This window comes from Sitophilus oryzae, unplaced genomic scaffold, assembly GCF_002938485.1.
Source record: "Sitophilus oryzae breed Bouriz unplaced genomic scaffold, Soryzae_2.0 scaffold_866_pilon_pilon, whole genome shotgun sequence".
NCBI lineage: Eukaryota > Metazoa > Arthropoda > Insecta > Coleoptera > Curculionidae > Sitophilus > Sitophilus oryzae.
The window spans coordinates 192,890-210,923 of NW_022147490.1; the positions used below are offsets into that span (position 1 = coordinate 192,890).

The 18,034-nt window shown below is 33.6% G+C and overlaps 2 protein-coding genes across 2 annotated transcripts in view; one reads left to right on the top strand and one right to left on the bottom strand.

Annotated features, from left to right (window-relative positions):
- LOC115890474 (potassium/sodium hyperpolarization-activated cyclic nucleotide-gated channel 2-like) overlaps positions 1–18,034 on the bottom strand; it is a 224,628-nt gene that overhangs the window by 97,849 nt on the left and 108,745 nt on the right. The window lies entirely within an intron of this gene.
- Positions 542–16,316, top strand: LOC115890467 (15-hydroxyprostaglandin dehydrogenase [NAD(+)]-like). Its single transcript, XM_030910709.1, has 5 exons — positions 542–718; positions 4,553–4,676; positions 11,665–11,771; positions 13,499–13,833; positions 16,056–16,316. The coding sequence occupies exons 1-5, from the start codon at positions 617–619 to the stop codon at positions 16,186–16,188; spliced, it is 801 nt and encodes a 266-aa protein (XP_030766569.1). The 5' UTR covers positions 542–616; the 3' UTR covers positions 16,189–16,316.

Below are 18,034 nucleotides of genomic sequence, written 5' to 3' on the forward strand. Positions count from 1 at the left end.
TGTTACGATATTTTAGTGTTTATTTTAATATATTTAAGTATTTTTCTTACTCTTTAAATTATTTATTAATAAATTCTCCTGATAAAAGGAATTGTTTTTGTTTATAATTTCTTATACATAAAAAAGACAATAGCTGTATGCTAGACCGCAAGTTAGCATAGGTTAAAGGTTAATACACATTTCGAAGAATCTTAACATAAATTTTTTGCCGTAGTTCCCAAATTCATTTGTTATAAATAGACATTTAATCCACTGGACATTGAATAAATATAAACAAAAAATGATAAACTGTTTCAAATTAAAAAAAACAACACAGTTATCACTTGATAATTACATTTTAACATATTTTTTTAACAAGAAACAAACAAGCATTTAAAGAAAAAATTCCATCTTCTCCTTACTATCCACCACATATGCCTACTTATCTACCTACCGCCAACAGCACCGACGTTGTCATATCGCTCGGAAAACCCGATGTTTGACCTGCCCGCGATAAACTTTGACAACGCGGTGCGTTTAAAAATATAAAATAACTGTTCTGCGACCGGCTTACTTAGTTGTTGCTGATTTCGAGTCAAGTTAAGTAAGTGATTCGATAATAGCAAGAACATAAACGATGGCAGCGTACGATATCAAGGGAAAAATAGCTCTGGTTACCGGTGGAGCAAACGGTATTGGTCTGGCATACGTATGGGAATTGTTGAAAAATGGACTTAAGGTAATTATTTTTTTTTGGTCTGAATACATAATTGTAAATAATAAACGATTTTAAACGATCACAAAACGAAACGGCTACTAACATTTTAGTTATTATATCAAACTAGTTTCTATTATTTTAATATTTAACATAGGTATGAACAAAAATATAGGTACCTAAGTATTTTTTTTCCAACGTCACAAGACTATTATTTTTTGCGACGCCATTGACAATACAGGGTGAGTCTTAAATAAGTGCAAATACATATTTTAAGAGGTAGTATATTTCGACCCCAAAAACACGCCTATGACATTTTTTTCCAGAACATTTTTTTGGAAAGTTCGAATTTTTTTAAAAAAATTTGGAAGTTTTTAAAACTTTAGTTAAAAATCATAATACATTCATAACATGGCAACATAGATAGCAGAATAAATTTACGTAAAAAAAAACAACAAAAGATCGAGCGGTTCTCAAAATTTAAACAAAAAAATATTTTTTTTTTGGAATTTTTCAAAGTAAGAAACTTCAGTTATTTTGGACTTATTTCAATCAAAATATGTTTCTTTTATCGCGATCTACCAGCCCTGAAAATATCCGCACTTATTTAAGACTCACCCTGTATAGGTACCTAAATATTTTTTCCAACGTCGCGCGTCGGCGTCGCAAGACTATTGATTTTTGCGACATGGTTGACAGTACAGGGTGTGTCTTAAATAAGTACAAATATATTAAGGAGTAGTATATTTCGACCCCAGAAACACGTGTATGAGATTTTTTCGCGATTTTTTTTTGAAAATTTGGAATTTTTTTAATAAAATTTTGGAAACTTTTTAAAATTTTAGTTAAACAATAACAAAAACATAATATATTCATAATATGGCAACATAGATAGCAGATTAAATTTATAAGTAAGAAAACTCAAAGAAGATCAAGTGGTTCTCTAAATTTAAGAAAAAAATCATTTTTTTTGGAAATTTTCAAAGTAAAATATCTTGGTTATTTTGGACCTATTTAAAAAACGGTAAAGAGAAAATATGTTTCTTCTGTCGATACCTACCAGCCCTGAAAATATTTGCACTAATTTAAGACTCGCCCTGTATAAAAAAGTGATTTCAACGCCTAGGCACAAAAGTAAAGCACTTTTACGCCTAAGCACAAAAGTACGAAAATATATTATTAAACTGATATAAAGTTTCAAATGCAACGAGTGTAATCATAGTTACTGGATATATACAGTGTGTCTCCTGATTGTCTTTACAAGAGGAAAAACTTTTTTATTATTGACATTTTGGGAAAAATGCATCCTTCATAAAAATTTTTGCTTGTTTTAAAATGGTTAATCCCAAGAACGGTAAACTAATAGGATTGCTCATCCGCATAAGACGTACGTTCGCCTCTTCCCGCGTTTCAGCTGACAGTTGTGACGTCATTGTAGTCCTTGTCATGATAGTGTGTATTATTAGTTGCGTATGGTGAAAACTTATAAAAATAACAGCTAAGAAATTTTGAGTTCATTATTTTGTCAATTTTAAATGTGAAAAAGGTGTCTTTAAAGTTTTTAGAGCTATAGAGTGTATAAATACGTTCATTTTGTGTTGTGGATTGTGACAAAGTGCTTACTAAGTACCTACGATATTGTTTATTAATTATTTTAAAGCAAAATATGGAAGTACTCTAAAAAGAATGCTTGCAAAAGGTGATGTTGGGAACTGCTGTTCTTAAAAATGCATTATCCGAGTATTTAATACGATTTATACAGTTAATTTTCTATACTGCATACATATAAGGTGTTTAAATAAATAAACTAAATAATGAACGTTTTGCGATCGGCAACCAATAATGCACGTGTGTGTATTATTGGTTGCCGGATAAGGACTAATAACCATGACAAGGACTACAATGACGTCACAAAGCGAGTAGTTTTCGCATGAACCTGGCGGACACTTTTGGCTGAATGAACAGTCCTATTAGGTTAACTGTTCTTGGGTTAATCCCGTTTATACTTTTTCAAATTCCCATGCCATTTTAGAGAAAAATAAGAAAAACATGAAAATATGATTGACTTTCCTAAGTAATTGGAAATATTAACTATGGTAATATCAATTGGATTTTATTCTTTGATAGATGGTTATTGTGAATTTTGATTAATGTCATATTCTTTGCGCGCTGTTGTTAAAGTATCATATTTTCCGATAACTATCATCACCCTTTCCCTAGAATTGAACTAAATAAATTTTGTGCTTCTTTAACATTTTAAAATAACAATGGACATTACGTTAATTAAAATTCTATGAATAACAATATATCAAAGAATGAAATTGAATTAATATTACTATAGAAATGATTTTTGATTTTTAGGACTTCAACCATATTTTCATGTTTTTCTTAATTTTCTCTAAAACGGCATGGAAATTTGGAAAAGTATAAACAGGATTAACCATTTTAGAACAAGCAAATTTTTTTAAGAAATATGCATTTTTCTGAAAATATCAATAATAAAAAGTTTTTCTACTTATAAAGACAATCCGGGGACATACTGTATAATTACTTACAAGCTATTACTTTTAAATATTTTTATATTATTTGGAACGTTTGAAATTGTTTAAGTAATTATATACCCAGTAACTATAGTTAGCGGTTCGTTGAATTTGACACTTTATGTCAGTTTAATAATATATTTTCGTACTTTTTTGCTTAGGCGTAAAAGTGCTTCACTTTTATGCCTAGGCGTTAAAATGACGTTTTTATATTGTCAATCATGACGCAAAAAATATTACTTTTGTGACGTTTGGAAAAAAAAATTTTTATATTTTTCTGGATTTTCCTGTCATTCTTATGCTTTTTAGTAAAAGTATTTTGATTTTTTCTTCATGCAATATTATTTAATAAAGTAATATTATTGTTTACTTACATATTATTACCTGATATTTATAACATTAAAATGCAAATATATATTACTTAATATATTCTAATCTAAATCAAAACAATCACAGCTGGTAGTAAAAACAATTTATGTTTTATCATAATTCTCTCTTCTCTCTGTAATAAACTGATTTGTGTATTATTATTATTAATTAAAGTGGTGTTCTCATGATTACTCAGACCCCACGAGCCAGAGATTTATCACTTATTTTTAATCAATAGGATAATTCTGTGATGATAAATTCTCTGGACATTTTGCCATGTGCACTCTAAGAAAATCTTCAACATAAAACAGTTATTTTTTGTAAACACTGCAGCGTTGCTAACTTTCAAAATTAAAAATAGAGGACTCAAGTGTAAAAAAGAGGACAGGCAAAAAAATGTTTAAACCTCGATGAAATGTGAAAAACTATATATTTTATACGTTACATATTTTAGGTTTGCAATTATACAAAATTTCTAAGGTGTTTATTATAGGAGCTACAAAGACCCAACGTATTATTGCCGGACTGTATTGGCGACCCAGTAACAAATATTGTAATACAACTGATTGTATAATACTTTATACATATATTATACTTATAACCACACTGTAATCATATCTTTAAGTAAAAAGCGAATTTCAGATTGTTAAAAGAATACCTATAATAGTAAACAAATATGTTCAACTTAATGTAATATGTATGTAAATAAAAACAAAACATCTCTGTCAAGGACGACACGAGCCGTCTATTCTCCAATCGCCTCGACGAACGGTTATTTACATCCCGTTCGCCAATATTTCACACTGTTTACCAAGACCGTTAAAACGATTATTAATCTTCAATCTTTATCGTCTAATACATAAAATACTTTTCATCTTGTTAGTTAGAGATATGACAAACGTTATCACATTCCAAATTAAAAAAAATGTCACTGTCTTTTTATTTTTAGAACGTTTCCATCGTGGATATCAACAAGGCAGGATCCGAAGTCGCTAGTCAAATCAACAAACAGTACGGAGATGGTACCGCTATTTTCATTGAAACCAATGTCATCGACAAGACTAAATTAGCAGGTTTGTGACAACTAGACTAAGTCTGCGAACACAGTGCAAGCAGGTTTGCCGCTTACTGGTAGTCAGCGCCAATCTGGGCACCTATTCTTGACATCGTTCGCAACTTTGCGTATACGCATCACGTGTATTGTTATAAACAGGGTATCCCAGAAATAAGTGCAAGTATTTTAAAGGGTGGTAGATCTCGATAAAAGAAACATATTTTCTCTTTATCGTTTTTCAAATAAGTCCAAAATAATGAGTTATTTTACTTTGAAAATTTCCAAAAAATATTTTTGCTAAAATTTTAAGAACCTTCTTCTTCATGTGCCTTCTCCTCATCGGAGGTTGGCGACCATCAATTGGAATTCCTCCCTCTCTTGAGCCAAACGGATAATTGCACTGGCCTCTCCTATATTAAACCACTGGCGCAAATTCCGCAACCAGGAAAACCGTTTACGCCCGATGCCTCGTCGTCCTTCAATCTTTCCCTCAACGATCAGCTGTAGGAAACTACATTTGTTATTTCGAAAAATATGACCAAAATATGCTGCTTTCCGTCGTTTTATTACAGTCAATAGTTCTTAGTCCTTACACATTCTTTCCAATACTTCGAGATTTGTTTGAGAACCACTGGATCTTTTCTGGATTTTCTTTCTTGTAAATTTAATCTACTACCTATGTTGCCATATTATCAAGAAACTATTTTTTTTTAAATAAAAACTAAAAAAAAATGTAAAAAAATTCCAAAAATATTTTCAAAAGATTCCGAATTTTCAAAAAAAAATTATTTAGAAAAAAAAAAAACTCATAGGCGTGTTTCTGGGGTGAACTATACTACCAGTTAAGTTAAAATACTTGCACTTATTTCTGGGACACCCTGTATATGGTTACATAGTAGCGCCGCGCCGCGCCGCCTCGCGCTTATAACCTTGAAAAATTAAAGCGTGTTATCAAATCGGCTAGTTCACAGTGAAAGCAGGCAGGCACCGTCAACCAGCGTTCATCGGCGTTCTCGCTTTTACCGGAACGAAAATTTATTTATTTCTGCTTTTGCACGCGCCGACGGCGCACAGGGGGTATTAAGAACTAAAAGTTGGCCAAAATTATGTTTTATGATTTTTTTGCTTTTTTGCTAGTAATATTAATTATTAATTAGAGGAGAGGTTGCTAATATGGAACCCCATTTTGTTTTTCCTACACAATATTTTTTCCTCTACTCTGAAACCCTTTCCACCGATCAAATAGGGCCATTCTGTGCAAAACCAAGCAATTGGATGAGGATGCTAGAACAAGAAAGTAATTTGTATATTATAGACGATATTTGAGCGAGGATGGGTGTTAATAGGGTAAAGACTATTTCCTTTAAGAATCTATTTAAATCAATGTTTTTTTTGGCAGTGGCAAATATTGGCAAGATTTTTGTGCATATTCCAATGCTGGAGACTTTAAGCATTGAACGGATACTAATTTCCATGCGGAATATTGCCGAATAGTCTTACACCTTATAAAAATGCCACTGATTTTTTAAATATAAAACATTATAAAAAAATAGAAGGAAACGTTTCAAAATAAAAATATGGCATAAAACAGAACAGAGCCAACAAACAAAGCTGGCTCTGTTTCCATCATGACAGTTATTATGAACAATTTGCAAAAAAAGCACTACAAACAATTCCACTATTTTTATAATCTTAGAAATATTCAGAATACACTCAAGTTAATTCATACTTTTAACTGAAATATATTATTTATTTGATAGTCAACTTACGACTTAAAAAAACTAATAACTAATAAACGTGCTTACATTTAGTATTTATAGATTTGTGTTCAGTTAAGATAAAAAATGAAAATAAAAAAATATCGCTTTTGGCCAGGTTTATAGACCAAATACACCTATGTGCGGCCCCGGCGAGGCGGGCGCGGCGTTTGAATATGGTTTGGTTAGGTTAGGTTAGTTAATCAGGTAAATTTCCTTTTAATTATCTACTTCCGAATCCTTCTCGCATCTCCGAAATAGCCATATACAATACACGTGATGCATATACGTAAAGTTACGCATCTGTGTATTGTTATATGGCTTTTTAGGAGATGCGAGATGCGAGCGATATTTGAAGATGCGAGTGGTCAAGAATAGGTCCCCAGAGACGGCGCTGGTTGCCGGAAAGCAGAAACCTGCCTCCACTATGTTCGTACCCTAATAGTCCAAGAGGCAGTGACTTAGTTTTTTGTACTTATTTTCCCAGTGGGTGAATATACAGGGTGGTCCGAACTGTATTCTGGAAACTTCGGCAGTATATTCTGCAGATAAAAATAAGTAAAAAAGTTCGTATACATGTATGTCCTAAAATTCTTACTTTCAGAGATACAGGGTGTAGAAGTTTAATTTTTATTTCGAGTTTTTCGAAATAATTTCTGAAGTAACGTCTGTATTTGGATGAAAATTGGTTTCTGGGAGTTTTTTGACATGAGAAATTTGATTTTGGTGTCAATATGACTCCTACTAGTAGAGGGCGCCACCTACATGTGTTTTAACTGTTTTGAAGCGTAATAACTTTTTGTCAGTACCTGTATAAAACTACCGAGTAAAAAAATATACGTCTCTGTGACTTATTACGTAAAAAATATCTCTTTGTAAAAATCGCTACGAGCAATCGTTCTTAAGATATTTAGAATTGAAATAGACAATACATGTCATTATTGACGTAAAATAAACAACGTTGAGTAGATAGTAATTTCACTGAAATAATAAATTTAGTAAATTATTTTTATTTATTTAAATTAATCATAAATTTTTCTGCAAAAATGATGATGAAACAGTTTCTGTTGAACTTTTGGCACAAGAACATTTCAAATTTATGATTTCAGTCTAATAACTAATTAGTCAACATGTTTAATTTATGTCAATGATGACAGGTATTGATAATTTCACTTCCAAATATCTCGAGAACCATTACTCGTAGCGATTTTTATAAAGAGACCTTTTTTATATAAAAAAAGTTGTAAATGTATATTTTTTTTACTCTTCAAACCAATTAAAACATATGTAGGTGGCGCCCTCTACAAGTAGGAGCCATATTGACATGAAAATCAAATTTCTCATGTCAAAAAACTCCCAGACACCAATTTTAATCCAAATATTGACGTTACCTCATAAATTATTTGGAAAAAATCGAAATAAAAATGAAATTTCTACACCCTGTATCTCCCAAACTAAGCCATTTTAGGACATACATTTATATGAACTTTTTCACTTATTTTAATCTGCAGAATATGCTGCCGAAGAATAACAATTTGTGCGTCTAGCTAAAATATTTAGATGGGTTTCGAAATAAAATAAAAAAAGTCCACTTATTTTCCGAGTCTTAAGTACCGTATGATCGAATAAAAATGGCGTCAGCGATGGCTGTGAAATGAAGATCGCTCTCATTTTATATATGTAAAATTATATGGGAAATGTCATCGATCGTCATTTCCAAGTCAACTGGACGCCATTTTTTTCGATCGTAAATGCCAAATACCCTATATTTGGCATTTATTAAAGTGAATCATTTAGTAAATGGAAAACAGTCTGGCATATTCCAAGTGGTGGAAAGCCCGTCAGGTTGCATATTCGCGGATGCAAAAATTTGACAGATTTTTGAAATACACAACCCTTATTTTCCCAGGCTTGAAATTTAACGTATTATTTGATACTATCATAAACTACAATCAAATGCAAGTCTGGATGATTTACGAAATTGGGAAATGAATGAAATGATTTGAAAATTGCAAGAATTACAAAATTTTCGCTCATATTTTTCCAGATTTGAAAATTTGTTACATCATAAATAATACTACAATTTCATAGACAATACACATCTAGGTGTCATTTGCAACCACGAATGCCTCGCCAGACTCACAAGTCAGGTAGTTAAAGGCGAAGAGGATCGAGGCACAATGAATGAATGAACATGAGAATTTTCGTACTGCATTTCGTATTTTTAGCATCTCATGCCTTCCTTCTTCTTCTTCGTCGTCTCTTCATTTCTGAAGAATCGTGACATTATGGCTATGTGCAGTTGGTGATTTTGATCTTCCATCGTTGGCGATCTTCCGCCTCTCGGAGATTTGATTGAAATGGATGACCTGTAATATTTGCTATTTGGTCAAGTCATCTCGATGGTGATTGTCCTCTGGGTCTTCGACCTTCTACTTTGCCTTGTACTATGATTTTTTCAAGGTTGTCTTCACCTCTGCGAGTGATATGACCAAAGTATTGCAGGATGCGTCTACGGCAGATGGTGGATAATCGATCTGTCATGCCGAGTTCATTAAGAATTGACTAGTTCGTTCTTCGAGCTGTCCATGGGATACGGAGCATTCTCCTCCAGCACCACATTTCAAATGCATCTATACGGTGTCTATCAGCGCTCTTGACGGTCCATGACTCAGACCCGTATAGGAATATGGAGAAGACCAAAGATCGAACAAGTTTTTTTTTGGTGTTTTGAGTAATGCTCCTATCTGTCCATATTTTTCTTAGGCTCATCATAGCCGTCCGTGCCATAGCTATACGCCTTCTTATCTCTGCTTCACAGCCCCCATTATTTGTTATTAAAGACCCTAAGTATATAAATTGATCTACTCTTTCTATATTAGGGAGGAGGTTGTGTAATCGAACTGCACCACTTCTATCAATCAGCATGAGTTTGGTTTTATCAGTGTTTATTTCTAGACCAAGATTATTGCTTTCGATGGTAACTCTTTCCAGCAACCGGACCATTTCTTCCTCACTTTTCGCTATCAGGGTGGTATCGTCCGCGTACCTGAGGTTGTTTAGGATTTTACCGTTGACTAGGATTCCTCCTTCCTCACCCTTCAAAGCACGTCTCATGATGTATTCACTATAGGCATTAAACAATCTGGGTGACAGTATACAGCCCTGGCGTACCCCTTTTCTAGGTTTGAAAGGTTCCGACGTTTTGTTATCTAGGTTGACAATTGCCGTATTACTGTCATATAAATTGTTAATAAGAGCCACTAGATGATTTGGAACTCCCATTTCGCTCAGAACCCTCCATAGGTCCACCTCACACAATCGAAAGCCTTCTTGTAGTCTATAAAACACAAGAACATAGGCGAATTAATTTCTCGGGATTTCTCTATGAGTTGACGTATGTTAACTATTTGATCTCTTGTGCCTCTTCCTTTCACGAATCCGGCTTGTTCAGGAGGTATTTCAGGCGTCAAGTACCTCTGAAGTCTTCAGTCAATTATCCTAAGTAAGATCTTGCTTGCATGAGACGTTAGAGATATTGTTCGATAATTCTGGCATTTTTGTGTGGATCCTTTTTTGTGAATTGGGATGAAAGCAGAATAAGTCCAATCTTTAGGCCATTGTCGAGACTGCCATACTTTATTGCAGATGTTATGTACTATTTTCACACTTTCCTCCCTTATCAACTTTATCATTTCAGCTGAGACACCGTCTGTTCCTGGGGTTTTGTTTAATTTGAGGTGAGTTATGGCCTCTTCCACTTCGCTCTTCAATATATTTGGTTCCAGTTCGTTTATTATGTGAGGTACTTGAACTTCGTTTACTACGTCTACTTCGTCCTTGTATGGTTCTTCGCAATATTGCTTCCATCGTTGCAATATGTCCTCGTTGTTCCACAATACTTCTCCATTTTCGTCCTCGATAGCAGTTGTTTTAGGTTTGAATTTCCGAGTGAGTTCCCTTACTTTCTTGTATAAATCTCGTGTTTGGTTTGAATTTTGGTGTTCTTCAATTTCACCGCAGATTTTCCTTACGTAATTATTTTTATCTTGTCTGCATTGTTCCTGGATCTTCTTGCACAATCTTCTGTAGGTTTCTTTAGAATTTTGTGTTGTTGTTGTTGTTTTGCCTTCCATTCTGTGTTAAATGCATAAATATAGACATTTCTATCTTGAGTTATCGTCAGATAAATAACAAATAATCGAAATTCTTAGAATTCACATACATATTTTATAGAAAAAATTATTTTTAGAATTAATAAACCTACTACAAAATACGATACGAAGTATGGATCTTCCACGTGTTTTGATAAAATGCCAAATTAATATGGACAGATAAAATACGCAAAACCTTTCTTTAAATATTTCCAATTCAAAGTAATGAAGCAATAAATAATTAGATATTGTTATTTTTAGTTTAATTATTTATTTTTTTAGTTTATTAGTTTAATAATTAGATATTTTTTATGTATTTATCAAATATAAAACTTTTAGTCGCATAATTAAGCGTCTGCTAGTAAACATTTTAAGCTTAAAGTATCACAACACAATTAATTTAAACCAAAAACTCGTAATACAAAACTAAAGTGTCAAAACGATTGACAATGTCGGTAAATAAATAAATAAATGCGGCTACTTGACATTTTTTACAGCAGGGCTATCACCTGAATCCCCACCGCGAAATTTAAATTCCAATTGGTCAGCATGGCGCCGAATATGTCCATGGTTGGCTACAATGAATTTAAAAATCGCGCCCTCGATTACGTAACTAAAAGTCTAATTGATATGAAATAAATATTTATTCTACAATGATGAATGAAATAATTGTAATCAAAACTTTTTATAATGGGTGCTTTTGTTTACTTTTAATTCAAACTGAGTACTAAAAACATTCATAACAAACACAGACCATCATTTTGGCTCGCGTCTTCACTGTAGGGTCTGTGTCCTATAGTTCTTTTATCTATTAATTCGTGTATGCCTAGAATACGCTCTCATTAGAAAATATATTTACAGACACATTATTTCCCGATTTCTTAAATTAGAAAAATGTTTTATTTGAAAACAGAATAGTGAAATAATTTTCTGTTTTGTTTCATTTACTAGTTTATGACATTGAACTTCATTATAACACGTTAAAAATACGAATAGTTTGTTGAATAGTACCGTTAAGAAAGAAAAGAAAACCTATAATTGTATGAATGATATAGGAGGTTTATGTATATCAACTAAAATATTTTTCGCATTTTAGCTGCTTTCGAACAGACATTCAAGACATTCAATGGTTTGGACATCGTTATTAATAATGCTGGAATCATGTGGGATGCAGATTATGAGAAGGAAATTGCTTTAAATATTGTAAGTATGATCAACACTTTTTTATGTCTCCAATTAATTTGATGTTAATTTTATATGAAACAAATATCATTAATATTATTGCAAGCAGAAGCTTTTCTTAAAATCAAGAAAAGTCCAAACTATTGTCAAAAAAATTCTATATTAGTGATCGGTTTCGGAAATTCCAGCCTTCATCAGGCTTTTGTCAAGGGCCGGCTACACGCACAGGCTTTACCGAAGACTTACTTGCGCAAACTGGTTTGTATCGGGAAGCCCGTGTGTGTGGACGGGAAAACTGTATCTCGTGCAAACCGAAAAGCGCGGCCTGTGCTTTCGTCGTCTTGCTGAAAGTTTTGGTTTGCGCTAACCGGTTTGTGCGGTATAATTTGTGCGTGTGGACAGGGATAACAGCCTTCGGTTCTGTAAACACGCAGAAATAACCTAAAATATAGTAGTATTTTGTCGAGTATTTTGTGATAGTAGTGAAAATAAAATAAAAGAAAAGTGATATTGGGCGAGGTACGTAGTTATCCAAGGACATTAATAAATCCTCCTTTTCAAAAACCATTTTTACTCCACTTCGATCTATATTGTTTTCTTTTATATTTCTTCAGTAGCAAACAGTAGAAGAATGCACTTAAAATAAAAAATTCGTCGTTTAGCATTGCTGCGAATTCTTCAACAAAATTTATCGACTATTACCACACCATAATCACACTGTGGTTTGCGCAAACCGAAAACATGCTTGCAACGTGTAGCCACCCAACGGCATTCCGTCTTAACTGCGCAAACTATACCGTGCAGGCAAGTCCCTGTCGTGTAGCCGCCGCTTCAAAGACAGTTGTTCGTTCGTATCTAAATATATAAACAATAAATAAATAAATAAATAAATGCCTTTATTGTCAAAAAAAATTTCAATTTGTAGACAAAGGTAAACTAACAAACAAAGTAAAAAAACAAGGTACACAAACAAACAAACAAAAGATAATACAAAACATTATACAAATAATATTGTCTGTCTTATTGTTTAAAATAGACATTTATAAATGTCAAAGAACAAAAAATAAAAATAATATTCAAAAATATTTAGTTAGTTTATAGTAAAATATCAATGACCTCTAAATAAATTTATTTCGATGTCATTAGTAAATATAGCAATAGCAAACATTAGACCAGTGTTTACAAGATCAAATTCGATTTTCAAAATATAATTCATTTACGGCGTAGAAAGCCTTGTCTAGTAAATAAGAGTTCAATGCTTTGCGAAATGAAAAAAATGATGCTATGGATTTGATTTCAAATGGCAGGAGATTGTGCATTTTTTTCGAGTTGTATAATATTGAACTTTTAACTAACTCTGAGCGTGGGGTAGGTATAGGGAAATTAAAATAACTTTAGATAAAGATCTTGCTCCACCTTCCTGAATGAATAAGTGTGAGATGGCCTTTCTTGAGAAGCTGATACATGTTTATGTATTAGGCAAACGGATTCAAATATAAATAAGGAAGGAAGAGTCAATATTTTTAATTCTTTAAAAAAGTCCCGGCAATGAGTTCTGCTGTTTAGTCCCAGTGAATATCGAACAGCTCTCTTCTGGAGCTGAACAACATAAACACATAAAGTCAAAGTCATACGAACAACTGTCTTTGACAAAGGTCTGATGATGTCTGGAATTGCCGAAACTAGTTACTAATAAAGCATTTTTTTGACAGCGATTTTAACATTAAGATAACTAAAACGTTTTATAGGGTGCCCTTACTGAAGGCAGCCTGCTCGGCCTAAAGTATCTAGGCAAGAACAACGGAGGCAAAGGGGGAGTGATAGCGAACATCGCCTCCATTTTGGGCCTGCAAAAACTCTCCGGCTGCCCAATCTACGTGGGTACGAAGCATTACGTGGTTGGACTGACCAGATCCTTCGGGACCCCGTACTACTGGGACTTAACCGGTGTCAAATTCGTCACCATGTGTCCTGGTGTGACTGATACCCCTTTGATCTCCGAAGCTAGTAAATTTGCGCTGCAGGGATACCCCAAGTTGGGAGAACTATTGGCCAATGAATTGGGATCTTTACCGCCACAACCGTAAGTATATTTAGTTTAATAATGGAAAAATAATTTTGATTGGCTTTGGTAGAGAGGATACAATTTGATTGAGTTTTGGTCTTGGTTTGAAGTGAAACTTCTTCTTACTTCCATCCGTCCGTCTGAGAACTCCATTCGGGTACCTCTATCCACATGCCGAGTTTAGTTCCAATCGATCCATAATTAAGAAAAATCCTGTTGATCTCGTGCATGTAAAGGCATTGGTTCGAAACGTCGAGGGCGTCATCCTGTAGCCCGTCCCCAATTATGGCGAAATCGACCCACATTTTGCTTCAATATCAAATCCTTAGTTCCACCCTGATGAAGGTGTAAACGAAACGTCGCGTCGTATTCAACTTTGTAGGGTGGGACCATGTGCATCGTCGCTCACAATTTGGTCGCGATCGAACGCCATCAACTTTTGACGTTTCTTACGTCAAAACTAACTATTACAGTGACACGTGTTATACAAAGTCAAGTTGGTCTAGATTCAATCAATCGACATACCAAATTTCATTCAAATCGGACGATTTTTTCGCCATTGATGATGGGACTTCATCAAATATATTCTAAGACTATAATGCCAACTCTGCATTTACACGATCAGTGGAAAGTGAAGCCAAAGAAAATAAATAGGAATTATCAATCCTGCACAAGTCTATCCTTTTGGTTCAACAGGATTTTGCACGCGCCAAATGAAACGATCTGATTCGTCTACTTCATCGCTGAACGCTGTCACCTGCCCGCGCACTATTTTACACTCTAAATATTAATAACTTATAATATATTATTCTTTATTGGTATTGTCATTATTTCAACCTGTTAATTTAGATATTCATCATATTTATCCGTTTCTTGTTTTTGTTTTAATATGTCAGAGATTAAATTTAAATTTATAAGTAAAGGCGCGAATAGTCAGACGCGAAATTGATTTACGTGGTAGATAAAAACTTAGAAAACTATTTCTATTGGTTAGTATGAAATAAATCAACTAATCGTGAAGCACTTCTCACGTTTGCGTAGTTCAAAGCTGTTGAACGAAAAGTACCGACTTATGTGGATTTTGTATAGCTCCGTCTCAAAAATTTGGCTTCAATTTCTGTTCCTTACTAGCAATATAGTCTTATAATCTATTTGGGTTTCATAGTGCATCAAACGTTGTTATATCATGAAAAGATGAAGAACATGCCGAGTTTCAGCCTCCTAGCTTACATAGGGCCCGAGTTACGACGCTCCAAGATCGTTAGCACTTTTGTGACGCTTGGCGTGACGCGGCCTTGAATTTTAACTTCCATCCCACTTAAAGAAGTTTCACTTCAATAGGGACTCTGCCTTTGTACACTAGAAAATCAATCCGCCTTGTTAAAATATCCTGCTATATTATATATATATTGTTAATATATCCTGCTATGAATATTATAAATTGTTGTTCAAGTAATATTCCTATGAAATTAATCAAAAATATAATTTAAAACTCATAAATACATTATTAGGAAGGTCAGCATGCAATGAAGAATACTGAATAAAATATATAAAAGTTTGTTACCCTTTTTATTTCACTCCGCCTATTCGGCAACTTTTTAATCCAATTAATTTTACTTTTGTTTAACATTTTACGAGGGTTTCCATTCCACCTAAAATCCGTCCTTTATTAATTCTATATCGTTTAAAATAAAATGAGTTCCTATTTAATACTTTGGCAAATTAATGACAATAACAAAATTTAAAGGTTGCTCTCAGACCTGGATTAAGGCAAGTTAATAAAATTGCCTTTATCTCATCAAGGAGACCGAAATCGACAAAATATCAAGAGACAACTTTTTTTGTCATTAAAACGTCTACACAATTATGCTAAACAAGAGAAAAAAAACTCAGTGGCTCACAGGCTTTTTATAGAAAAAATTCCAGTGATAACCCATACGCACGTCTCGGGTGAATATGTCGACAATTTTTTAGCATTAAAATATGTCGTACGTAATAACTTTTACCCTCAAAATTTCATCCCAATCGCTAAAAGCATTTGGAAGAAAATTATAATAAATAAAAAATGAAGTTTTTAACACCTGTAGCTTCGAAACTAAGCGGAATCGGACCTATGTTGATATGAAAAATAAATCTTATTTTTACGTGAGGAATATCCCCGTGAGAGATGGCACATGTTTTTTGAAACACCCTGTACATTGTGAAGCAAAAAAAATTGAAATGTTTTTATTTCATTTTAGGACTGAGAATGTGGCGAAAGGAATGATCACACTGATCACCAAGGGAGAAAACGGCAGTGTATGGGTCTCAGAAGGCGGCCAACCCGTGTACGAAGTTGCCATTCCAGACAGAACCACCCTCCGCAAAAACTAACCAAGAAGACTGCGAAGTATTTTTTCTTATTTTAAAAATTGCACTGATCTTTTAATGTTGTACAAATTTATGTAATTTAGATATATTTACTTTAAAATATAATAATATAAAGCTTTATGCACGTAATTTTGTTTTTCATTTTGTTAGGAAATCACGTGTTTTTATAACGACTACAATAAGATAAAATGCACAAGTGCACAAAAAGTTGTTGAAAATCAACTGAAATTGCAACAACTTTTTTTTAATCCACTAGTGATTAAATGTTTTATGAACATCTTATAAAAGTAAAGTAAAAATTTCAGTTAACGTCTCCTGTTTGCTGCCAGGGCTAATCTGGACGGGGCCTACTTTGTTTACGCGGAATCCGAACCGCGGTCCTCGGCCATATCATGGTCAATGGCCTACCGACTTGGCAAGTGTCTAAATCGACTCTTACTCACGAGATATCCGATCTCATCCGGCCTCGAACCGGCGTGAATGAGCAGTGTGTGTCAATAGATTTTACACATTTGCCTTTTTTGGACAACAGTACGATACAGAGTTTCGAACCGGTCACCCGTCCATTCACTAGTATCGCCTTACGTCGCTTAACTTCGGTGTTCTAATGGGAACCGGTGTTTTGACGTAGCTGGGCCGTTGCCCTGGACATCTTATAATCATGTACCTTTAAAAAATTTCTTTATAGCCGAAATAGCCCCAATTATGGCCACACTATAATAGTCTAAGAGCCGGCTATATAAAAAACCTTGTCATCGTTACATGGCTAATCTTTTGTATAAAGTATCCTTTTGTGTAGCCATTATGAAATAGTCATGTCTTCGCACAACAGAAAAACCTCTACAATTCCATGCAGTTGGGATGGACACTTTTAAAATCTATAATTTCAGTATTTTCATCTTATAAGACGAATTGTAACTGTTAATTTTAATCAATTTATACAGAGAAGAAAGACGGATGGCCGTAATGAACCACCATTTTTGTAGCGACTGTCTTGAAATTATGGAGTCTAAAAGGAGGAGGCGAATCGAACGCAAAAATTTTGGGCCCAGATTTCATGATCTAAATGAAGTTCGAAAATCGCCGTTAGGGGCGCTTGTGCTGATAGGGATACTAGAAATACACAGCTTCTTATGGCAAGAATAACTATTTTGTTATAAATTATAGAGCCAAGTTAATATTTGGGCATATTTTTACCAGAGTTAGCTTTTAGAAACGGGTTTTTTTCTAACTGAGCAATGTGCGTGGCTAAAATTGTGAATACAAAACCTTAAATTTGAGTTTGAAAAGTTAGTTAGGTTATATATCAGATGCCGGTTTTAGATATTATTTTCCTAAGTTCTTATTATAAAAATGTTTTATTATGGGGTTCTGTTTAGTGCTTACACGGCCGAAGAAAAATATAAGCTACTTTGATTACTATTACTACTTATAGTATTTAGCATTTATCATGGGTCGTACTTATACGTAATATGTATAGTATGGCATTGTAAAAATGTTATCAAATGCGAATTCTATAAAAACACAAAGTCGTATTGTCGAATAATAGTATCTAGGGTATTTGGCAAATACGACTATTATATTTTGATAGAACTCCCATTTGATTACATTTACGATACAATACCTACTACTCTATGCCTATTAGCACAGAATATCTAGCTACGCAACAGAAGCCTCGTTACATGTATAAAATTGTAGGTGGCAAAAGGAGACAGGCTTTAAAAGTCTGTCTCCAAATCAGATATTTTGATGTGGTAGTTTCGCTACTTAATAATAGAGGGCAATAAATTTAAAAGAAAACAGTTTTCTACAAACAAAATTTAAAAGAATTTTGTGCAGTGTTGCCATT